The 11,013-nt window shown below is 43.0% G+C and overlaps 1 protein-coding gene across 1 annotated transcript in view; it reads left to right on the top strand.

The window, feature by feature from the left end:
- The window catches only part of lamb1a (laminin, beta 1a), a 31,740-nt gene extending 27,070 nt beyond the window's left edge, over positions 1 to 4,670 (top strand). Inside the window, exons 26-33 of the mRNA XM_044356619.1 lie at positions 1 to 100; positions 516 to 722; positions 799 to 943; positions 1,269 to 1,476; positions 1,656 to 1,797; positions 1,933 to 2,109; positions 2,904 to 3,063; positions 3,915 to 4,670. The exon at positions 1 to 100 is cut by the window's left edge and continues 142 nt beyond it. Coding sequence (XP_044212554.1) covers positions 1 to 100; positions 516 to 722; positions 799 to 943; positions 1,269 to 1,476; positions 1,656 to 1,797; positions 1,933 to 2,109; positions 2,904 to 3,063; positions 3,915 to 4,054 — 1,279 coding nt within the window. The 3' untranslated portion in view covers positions 4,055 to 4,670. The remainder of the gene's footprint in view (positions 101 to 515; positions 723 to 798; positions 944 to 1,268; positions 1,477 to 1,655; positions 1,798 to 1,932; positions 2,110 to 2,903; positions 3,064 to 3,914) is intronic.
- The last annotated feature ends 6,343 nt before the right edge of the window (positions 4,671 to 11,013 follow it).

Here is an 11,013-nt window from a genome sequence, read left to right as displayed (position 1 = left end):
AGGAGACGAGTTCCTCAAGAGACACACTGAGCATGCTCAGAGACTGGACGACCTGGCAGGAGAGCTGCAGACTCTGGACCTATCAGAGCTTAGCCACAAGGTAGGAGACGCTGATGCAACAACAACACAAACAAACAAAGCAGCAGACGAGCAGATGTTTGATTTTATGGCAGCAGTTTACAGAATGACAGGAATCGTCAGTCCAGTTCCTGTCAGTCGGCCCTTTATGAATCTCAGGCCTCATGTTGTGCTACATGTGAATATGTTGGATATTATTATTTTTATAATGTGTGTGAACTACTCAACACTACCTGAAGAGATTTCCCGGTTAGATTAACAAATAAATGATGTTCTATAAAGACTTTTTATCACAGAGAGCAAAGACTCAGTGAACTGAGTTGAAGTGAACATATATGTTGATCTCCAGCTTCCTCTGTGTGTTTTGATCAGACACACAGATTTCTGCGTCTTTAACTCTTCAATATTTAAGTTGTGGTGTGTTGTGGATCTCGCAGACCTGTGGCAGCCTGGCAGGTCAGGACTTGTGCTCGGCGTCCCCCTGTGGAGGTCTGGGCTGTGTGGACTCTGAAGGCGGTACCAGGTGTGGAGGGGACGGATGTGACGGTGTGGTGATGAAGGCTCGCAGCAGCTGGCAGAAAGCTCAGGACTCTGAACAGGAAATCCTCAGCGCCATGGAGGAAGTGGAGCGGCTCTCCAAGATGGTGAGTCTGATCTCTATGGTCCTGGTTCTGGTTCTGGTGAACTGTAGTGGATCTTCTCACCTGTTTTCTCCTTTAGGTGTCTGAGGCCAAACTGAAGGCAGACGAGGCGAAGCTGAGCGCTCACGACGTCCTCATGAAGACCAACAGAACCAAACAGAAAGTCGACCAGAGCAACGAGGAGCTGAGAAACCTCATCAGACAGATCAGAGACTTCCTCACACGTACGTCCTCACTTCCTGTTCACATGACTAAACATCACGTCTGAAATGTTACGACACGTATGTTCTCACTTCCTGTTGTGGGTTTTATTTTGTAGTCCTGTTTTCAACATCAGAACAAAAACAAACACAAAAAGTTCAGATGTTGATCAGAGATCAGAGCCAAGGAACAGATCCCAGTGAAACCAGTGGATCCAATCAGACACAATGAGTCATCCTGCTTGAACTGTGTGCCCAAAGCTTCATAAAAACGACAAGGTTGCCTTTCTGCAGACGAGGTCTTCAGACTCAGTGGTCCAACCTGTAACAGTGTGACCTGTCATTTCAGAGGATGCGGCGGACCTGGAGAGCATCGAGCTGGTGGCTAACGAGGTTCTGGCCATGCAGATGCCAACCACGCCGGCTCAGCTGCAGAACCTGACTGACGAGATCCGGCAGAAGGTCGGAGAGCTGGGACACGTGGGGGACATCTTGCAGCAGAGCGCTGACGACATCCAGAGAGCTGAGAACCTGTTGGACCAGGCTCGTCGAGCCAGGTGAGTCCCACCTGTTCATCCAGGACCGTTAACCTGCACTCACTTATCTCTGTTTTAGTCCGCTATGAGATCCAGCTGGTAGATCGGACTTTAACTCAAAACCCTCCACTGAAACATTCAGACCTATTTGTCTTCAAAAGACATGAATAGTCTTCAGTAACAAACTTCCTGTGTTCCAGTGAGGAGGCGGCGGATGTGAAGGACTCTGCAGAGAAGGTGAAACAAGCTCTGCAAGAAGCTCAGAGAGCTCAGACCGCCGCCAGCAGCGCCATCCAGCAGGCCACCGCAGACATCCAGAACACCAACAACCTGCTGTCCTCTGTCAGTCCTCCGTTACTTTACTGACCTCATGTTCAAACATATTCTAAACCTTTCAGTGAGCTACAGTAACGTTTACTTCACTGATTCACATCAGAAACATGAAGGTAACGTGTTGTCTGTCTGTGTTGCATGCAGGTGAAGTCGGAGACAGCAGATGCAGAGGTGAAGCTGAACAACGCCACCCAGAGGCTGCAACGGCTCGAGCAGGATGTGACACTGCTGAGAGACAAAACTCTGAATGCCACACTGAGTACCGAACGGACCAATCAGGATGCAGCGAGCATCGGAAAGATGGCAGAGGAGGTCAAGAAGGTGAGTTTACCGTCTCAGAATGTAACCGATTAATCCGCAGCAGGGCGGCTCAGTGAACACACCTGCAGATTACCGCATTGTCCTGAATATAAAATACATACATTACATTTTAAAAAATGGCCATCGTCTTATTTTTGAGGACGAGATGATTACGTGCTCATAAGATCAGAGATTCTTGTTGAATGGAAAGAGTACCGCTGTAACACCGGCTCCTACAGAGAGTGATGCATTCTGGGTTGTTTGTAGGATTAATGTTGCTAGGCTAGCGAGTTTCTTCCAGTCTGTCAGACTCAGTCGGCACTAAAAGTGTTTGCTGGCTCAGTTTAACTTGTGTGACGTGTTTTTCTGCTGCAGAGAAAATTAATTCATGACGAGTGAAAATGAGTCAAAAGTGTCTTTTGACGTCTCTGCTGCAGAAATGTTTTGGAGTTTGAATCATCTGTCAAGCAGCCAAGAAATACTGTTGTCACAGATGACGAGGAGCTCAAAACCACCGGAGAAAATAACTTTGATACGTCAGGAGTGCAACTGATAAAGATACACAAATGTTGGATTTACGTTCTTTTTTAATGCAAAAGCAGCTGTTGGAAAAGGAAGAGTCGTCTAATAATCACGGTGTTCTTATGTTTGGGCCAATATGATATTTAAGCGTTTCCAGTTTCTGTTGACCAGTTGTTGTTGTTGTTGTTGTTGTTGTTGTTGTTGTTGTTGTTAGTCTTCTTCTTGGTCTTCTTCTTCTACAAGTTAAGGTCAAAAAGAATAAACCCAAATGTCATGAATCTGTGTGTGTTTAGGACCTGGACTCTGAGCTGAAGGATAAGTACACCACTGTGGAGCAGCTGATTGGCCAGAAGGCAGGGGGTGTGGCCGACGCCAAGAAGAGGGCGGAGTCACTGCAGCAGGAAGCTAAAGAGCTGCTGCTGCAGGCCAGCAAAAAGCTGCAGCTGCTGAAAGGTGACATCACACTGACATCACATCTTCACCCTGAGAATGTCCCATCTGGACACAACAGTCCTCCGTTAGACTAGAAGTTCAATAGTTCCAGTCACTGCAACAACTGTTGTTCAACAAGAAATAGTTCCAGTCACTGCAACAACTGTTGTTCAACAAGAAATAGTTCCAGTCACTGCACTGACTGTTGTTAAACAAGAAATAGTTCCAGTCACTGCAACAACTATTGTTCAACAAGAAATAGTTCCAGTCACTGCAACAACTATTGTTAAACAAGAAATAGTTCCAGTCACTGCAACAACTATTGTTAAACAAGAAATAGTTCCAGTCACTGCACTGACTGTTGTTAAACAAGAAATAGTTCCAGTCACTGCACTGACTGTTGTTAAACAAGAAATAGTTCCAGTCACTGCAACAACTATTGTTAAACAAGAAATAGTTCCAGTCACTGCACTGACTGTTAAACAAGAAATAGTTCCAGTCACTGCAACAACTATTGTTAAACAAGAAATAGTTCCAGTCACTGCAACAACTGTTGTTCAACAAGAAATAGTTCCAGTCACTGCACTGACTGTTGTTAAACAAGAAATAGTTCCAGTCACTGCAACAACTATTGTTAAACAAGAAATAGTTCCAGTCACTGCAACAACTATTGTTAAACAAGAAATAGTTCCAGTCACTGCACTGACTGTTGTTAAACAAGAAATAGTTCCAGTCACTGCACTGACTGTTGTTCAACAAGAAATAGTTCCAGTCACTGCACTGACTGTTGTTAAACAAGAAATAGTTCCAGTCACTGCAACAACTGTTCAATAAGCAATAGTTCTTTAAAAACTTCCTGTTTCCTGTTGCAGATCTGGAGAAGTCGTATGACGACAACCAGCGGACTCTAGAGGTGAAAGCAGAGCAGCTGGTGGAGCTGGAGGCAGCAGTGAAGGAGCTGCTGCAGCAGATCAGCAACAAGGTGACCGTCTACAGCACCTGTCTGTTCTAGGTCAAAGGTCACCTGTCTGTTCTATGGTCACAGGTCACTTCTACAGCCAATCAGAGGTGTGATCACTGCCCTCATAGTTCCTCTGTGACCTGAAACAGGCAAAGAAGAAAAAGACCAAAAGTTAAAGATTTTAATTCCAAAATTAAACGCTTGTGTCTGAATGAAACCAAATATTTTATTTCATTTTATTTCTCTAATGATCTCACTCTTACAAAGATACTGAACATTTAATCAACAGCTAATTTCCAAAGTGGACATTTTAAGTTTTGCATGTCTCAGTGTTCGTCTGAATCAAACATTCAGGTCAGATTGTGATTGGAAAACAAGTTGAAACTGATCGAAGTGATCAGACATGGATGAATTTAATTGGTCGGTTTATCAAATGAGAAATAACATGATAATCAGACGTTCAGTGTATGTTTGAAATGTGTTGAATGTCTTCGTGAATGTAATGAAATCCAAATAACTGACTTTCACTAATAGTTTAAATGTCTGAATGTTGAACCATGTGACTGCAACAGTTTTTACTTCCTGTTTTGTTTTGGGTTTTTTTTTTCTACGTGGCCAAAACTTTGAACCCAAAATGATTTTTAATAAAAAGTTCTGGTTGAAATGACACCGAGTGCACTGATTCACCAGGTTACATGTCTGTTCATGTCTTCAGATAGTTTGTTTTATTTCTCTTAGAGCTGAAAGGAGTTTAGTTTGTTTTACTAAAATCATTTCAAATGTCATCTGTAAAACTACACAGTAAACAGAATAATTACCTCACTGCCAGTTTCATGTCAGATTACAGCAAAGAATCAATCACGCTCCAATTAATATAATATAATATTAACATGAAACTTTAAAGCCGACAGCAGCCGGACACATAGGTCAAAGGTCATCAGGGACAGTCCTTCAACAGAAGTCAGAAAACTTAAAAAAGTTATTATTAAACATTTGAAATGAGCAAATAAATTAGTTTGAACTTGTTGAGTTGATATGAAATTAAGTTAAGATATTTTCTGTCCTGATCAGCTGTAACACACTGATACAAGCCAACGAGTGTAAGAAGAACCAATCAAATGACAGGATTCATGAGTGACTGGCTGGGCAGCCAATCAGAACCCACACAGCGAGGCTGTTACTGTTTGTATGGGAAACTGAATTTACAACAGAGTTACAGAGAAAACAGGATAAAAGATTTTTGATTCAGACGTCACAAAAAGTAAAAATGCTTGAGGTTTCAGCTCAGATGAGTTTAATGGCCTCACAGTTTCAGGGTGTCCAAATATACATTAAAGGGGCTTTAAATACATATAAGTTTGTTTTTTGGTTTGAGAACTTGCTGGTGTGAACTTAATATTTGGACATTTTGATTGGATCTTCTCAGCTCAAAATGCTATGAGTCAATGTGGAGACATTACTTTTTTCATTGATGCTGCTCTCCAGTAGCCTTCCACCAATGTACAGTTACTCTCCTTCAACTGGTGAATATATATTCCCATAAATCAAGAGCAGGTTTACAACATATACATCACTGTCTTTGAAATAATAATTTCCTTCTCTAACAAACACATGCTTCTTTAAAATCAACAGTTATGCTTCTCTGAAGAAAGTTCATTGTGTCCATTGTGAGTCAAAACATTTTAGATTAAACAGATGAATTAAAGTCTCATCACATCTTCCACAATAATCACACAAAGTATCCAAGTCTAGTTTATTAAAGTGAGCGCTGACCAGCGATTCACTTCTTCTGCATACTTTCACTGACAGAAATCATTCAAATATCAAAATGTTCAGCTCTTTAATTATTATTTCTTTTCATCTTTCTAGCATATTTCAGTTCATACTTCATGGACAGGTGTCTCATGTGGAAATGCTTAATATATTACAACATGGGACCAATAGTGCCACCATGTGGTCATGTGTGTTTGGCTTCAGAAATTCAAGTTTCAAGATGCTTGAAACTGGATTATTTGTCTCTAAAGCTCTGGGTCTGAAAAGTGAAGCCAATGTGGAAGTGCCTTAAACCTGCATTCTCTCTAATGGCCAGCAGGGGGCGACTCCACTGGCTGCAAAAACAAGTCTGATTGTATGGAAGTCTATGAGAAAATTATCCTACTTCTCTCCTGATTTATTACCTCAGTAAACACTTTCCTAATGAGTTTATGGTCTAAACTAGTATCACTCATTCCAGGTCACAGTTGCCTGGCTCACATTCTCCTACAGTAGTATCCACAGACAGAGATGTTGCAGGCACTAACACACAAAGGCTCCAGTCGGAGCCCACAGAGACAATTTGTTAACCATAGGGAGACAAGCAGCAGAAACTTAACGACACGGGTCCAACAAGTGGACACGATGGGGTGGTTAGGCCTCAGTTTGCCATCTGAAGTACGTACTGGCACCTGATGACTGTAGTTTCTTGCAGAATTAGCTCCCAGTGCTAAAAAATGTTAAAAACAAGCCAGATTTATGCTGGCCTTGGCTGGCTGTCCAAATCGAGAATATAACTTAAAATTAGAGCGCCTGATTATTAAAACCTTGTTCCTAGTGGTTAAAAACAGCCAGTACCTAAAAATATAACGTAAAATGTGGCTTAAAAACTGGATAAACTGTCAGGTTATGACAGAGCCTCTCACGGGTATACACAACGCCGACGCTGACAACGCCGGAAGTCCTCTGTCAGGATTAAAGTAAAATAGACAATAAAGCAGCGTATGCTTTAGGGCGGGGCTACGTTGTGATTGACAAGTCGCTACCATGGTGACAACATTGATTACGTAACGTAACCATGGTGTAGTGTAGGCGTAGGTGCTGCTATTTCAGTGTGTTTTCGGTTCATGAAAGTTAATTGTAACATTTTGGTCACCTAAAAAAGTCTTGCTAAGCATTTGGTTACAATAAAAGACCTTTTAAAGTTTTAACACTGAGACCTGGAAGATTGTTCTCAGTCTATGAGCCACGTGTTTAGAGACCTTTGAGTCTAGACTCTCCCTGTAACTTTACATAATATCAGTTCATGTGGGAAATAACAGATCTCTCTAATAAATGAAGAAAGTTGTTTACGGTTCTTTTGTTGATCAGACCGATAATTAACAGATTTTTAACTAGATGGTGAATCATAAAATAAAATATAAAACCCAAGAGTTTAATCTGTAATCTATCTCCACTCAGTGATGTTGTGATGTATCAGATCAGTCCGATCAGCTGCAGCGTCCAATCAATAACTGATTTCCAATAAAGGGGTGTGTCAGCTGGTAAGTGTGTATCCTCGCTCCTCAGAGCAGGAATTATGACTCTGAGACGGCTTTCAATATGGCGGACCAGAACGACTTCCGGTTCAATCAAGGATCGAGGAAAGATCAAATAAGAGACTTGAGATGTATCCACTGTCTACACCCACAAACCTAAAACATGCAGTGTGCTGCTCTGCAGGTTTTAGTGACCACATCCTGTTACTGCTGACCTATCACAGCCCTGCCGGACGTCTCCTCAACATCCCTGACTGGAGACTCACAGAAAGCAGCGATGAGCTGTGAAACATGAATGAAAGTCACAAAAGGATTTATTCTTGGAGTCAAAACAAAGAGCTGATCAGGGTCATCACTGATAAGATTTGTACATGAGTATTGATTAGTGTCAGACAGACAGACAGACAGACAGTGAAGTACTTATTTAACTAAATTAGATAATGTGAGTATTCCTTCCACCACTCATAAAACTCATAATGCAGCTTCTTTCTTACTTTTGTTTGTAATATTTCTCAATATCTAAACTGACATCAGTACATAAAAACAGGTAAATAAATACAGGTACACATTATTTTGGTGCCAATAAAACAAAACCTTCAGTGTTCCCAGCATGCCGTTGGTGTTCCCAGCATGCCGTTGGTGTTCCCAGCATGCCTCTGACTGACTCAGGTGGAGCTTTCTGCTTTGTGGAGGTTTGTCCTGCAGGGGGCTCTCTTCCTCCAGGCGACTGCAGCTCTGCACTCCTGAGACTCTGAGCCCCAAATAAACGTCCACATACAAAGAAAAGAAGCCTGCAGGACTGTGTGTGTGTTTGGATTAATATCTGTGTATATACGTGTGTATAATATAGTCTGAAATCTACTGTAACAGTTACTATCACCATCTATTCATCTCATTTTCTCAATTATGTGTTCAGACAATTGTAAAAATGTCAGTTTCCCATAGAAGAAACAGAAAATATTCACATTTAAGAAGCTGGATCCAAAAAAAAACATTTAAAAAGATTGAATTGATTATTAAAGCTGCCTCATATACATTATCTTACATTTATTTATTTACTAAATGGGAGTACAGCTACAACTAATGATTACTTTCATTATTAATTCATCATTTGGTCCTAAAAGTCCAAGGTGACGTCCTGAAAACTGAAGATATTCAGTTTACTGACTCAAGAAACCAGAAAATATTCACATCTAAGAATCTCAATTTTAACATTTTTTCTTTAAAAGTGATTCAATTGATTTTGGTGACTAAATTTCTTTCAATCGATTAATCGATTGTTTGGCTGATCGTTGCAGCTCTACATGGGAGACTGCAGATGCTGATTGGATGCAGAGAAAATCTCTGGTGATAAAACAGAACTTTTGTTCATGTGATAACCGAATGTGAGCCTAATTATAATGTGAAAAATGGGAATGTATTATTCTTTACACTAACATGACAAACTGAATTCATAACCTGAGTTCAGAGTCACTCCAGTGACTGAATGTCAGAATAATCTGTGGAGGTATTCTGACTCTTTCGGTGCTTTTTGATGTTTTGTATTTTAAATAAGCGGGTTAGGGTTAACGCGAACGCTGCGGCCTCGGCTCCCGGCTTCCTCCGATCCTCCCGGCCTGCACTCCAAAGACTGCTGCGATCCTCCTCATATCCTCATATCGGCTGTGACTTACAATAGAGGAAACGGTGATCAACACAGGAAGTTAAAATAGAATCATAAATCATGTTTATCGCCTCAGAGCAGATCATCAGACTTTGAAGCCGATAGCATTTCTCTTCATTGATCTATTGATCTGATCTGTTCTCAATCGCTGAAGAAATCTGTAAAACCAGTAAAAACGGTTCTTGAATCATTTCCCTTGCTGTAGTTTCTGTGGTTGCCATAGTGACACGGTGAATCGTGGAGGCAAGTTGAAAAAGTTGAACCATCATGAACTCCGCCAGCAGCGACATAGCTGCACGTTCTTGTAACATTTAACACTTTCATTAATATAAATCATAACCTCATCTGGGCACCACCAGGAGGAAGCACTAACCCTTGTTCAATTTAATCAATGAAAGAAGTCCCAAGGTCAGAATGGAAGACACCTCCTAAGGTGGTTCAGAGTGACCAAGCTGAGATCCTGTGGGACTTCCAGATCCAGACTGACAAGCTGGTGATGGCGAACCAACCGGACATCGTGTTGATCGCCAAACAAAGGAGAGAGCAGCGGTGATAGACGTAGCGATCCCAAGTGACAGCAACATCAGGAAGAAGCTTGAAAAGGCAACAGTGGTGCCAGTGGTAATGGGAACACTGGGGGCCGTGACCCACAAACTGGGAGAGTGGCTCCAGCTGATTCCAGGTACAACATCTGAGGTCTCTGTCCAGAAGAGCCCAGTCCTAGGAACAGCTGAGATACTGCACAGATCCCTCAAACTCCCAGAACTCTGGTAGAGACATCCCTTGGCCATAGTTTTCACTTTTTTCTTCTTTAAAAACTTGTCACGTTGGAAAATTCCTCTCCTACCAACCTTCCCTCAGATGGAGTCATCTCTTCAGTATTTGGGCACAAATACAGATATGTCATTCGTCAAAGCACAAATAGTGTTGTTTTTTTATGAACATTCATTTCTTACAAATATTTTAGGAGAAGAAAGAAAAAAACAGTCAAATACAAATGTGCAAGTCGGTTACATCGTTATCTCAACGTCTCTCTTCTGCTCCACTGATTTAAGTTTCAAACCACACGTCAAGAAAGTTTTCCAGTCCTGCTTCTTGCAAAGAAGAACCTTTTCCAGCATTAAGCCAATGCTCTCCTACTCTGACCTGCAGAAAATCATCCATGCTCTCATTTCCTCCAGACTAGACTACTGGAACTCCTTCCTGTCCGGCATGAAACAGAGATCCGTCTCTCACCTCCAACTGGTTCAGAACACAGCAGCTCGGCTTCTTACTGGTTTTAACAGACGACATCACATCACTCCAGTCCTGGCGTCTTTCCATTTGCTCCCTGTTCCTTTTAGAATTGACTTTAAGATTTTACTGATCACTTTTAATGTACGTCTGTGTCTGGCTCCAAGCTGCATAACAGAAATGTTGACCCCGTACAAGCCAGCCTGCAGCCTTAGATCCTCAGGTGGGGTCTTCCTCAGGTAGGGTCTTCCTCAGGTAGGGTCTTCCTCAGGTGGGGTCTTCCTCAGGTGGGGCCCTTCCTCAGGTAGGGTCTTCCTCAGGTGGGGTCTTCCTCAGGTGGGGCCCTTCCTCAGGTGGGGTCTTCCTCAGGTGGGGTCTTCCTCAGGTGGGGCCCTTCCTCAGGTAGGGTCTTCCTCAGGTGGGGTCTTCCTCAGGTGGGGCCCTTCCTCAGGTGGGGTCTTCCTCAGGTGGGGCCCTTCCTCAGGTGGGGCCCTTCCTCAGGTGGGGTCTTCCTCAGATGGGGTCTTCCTCAGGTGGGGTCTTCCTCAGATGGGGCCCTTCCTCAGGTGGGGTCTTCCTCAGGTGGGATCTTCCTCAGGTGGGGCCCTTCCTCAGGTAGGATCTTCCTCAGGTGGGGCCCTTCCTCAGGTGGGGCCCTTCCTCAGGTGGGGTCTTCCTCAGGTGGGGCCCTTCCTCAGGTGGGGTCTTCCTCAGGTGGGGTCTTCCTCAGGTGGGGCCCTTCCTCAGGTGGGGTCTTCCTCAGGTGGGGTCTTCCTCAGGTGGGGCCCTTCCTCAGGTGGGGTCTTCCTCAGGTGGGGCCCTTC

The sequence above is a fragment of the Thunnus albacares genome, chromosome 7 (assembly GCF_914725855.1).
Source record: "Thunnus albacares chromosome 7, fThuAlb1.1, whole genome shotgun sequence".
NCBI classification, from domain to species: Eukaryota; Metazoa; Chordata; class Actinopteri; order Scombriformes; family Scombridae; genus Thunnus; species Thunnus albacares.
The sequence above is the reverse complement of the archived record's forward strand: the minus strand, read 5'-3'. Positions and strand labels throughout refer to the sequence as shown.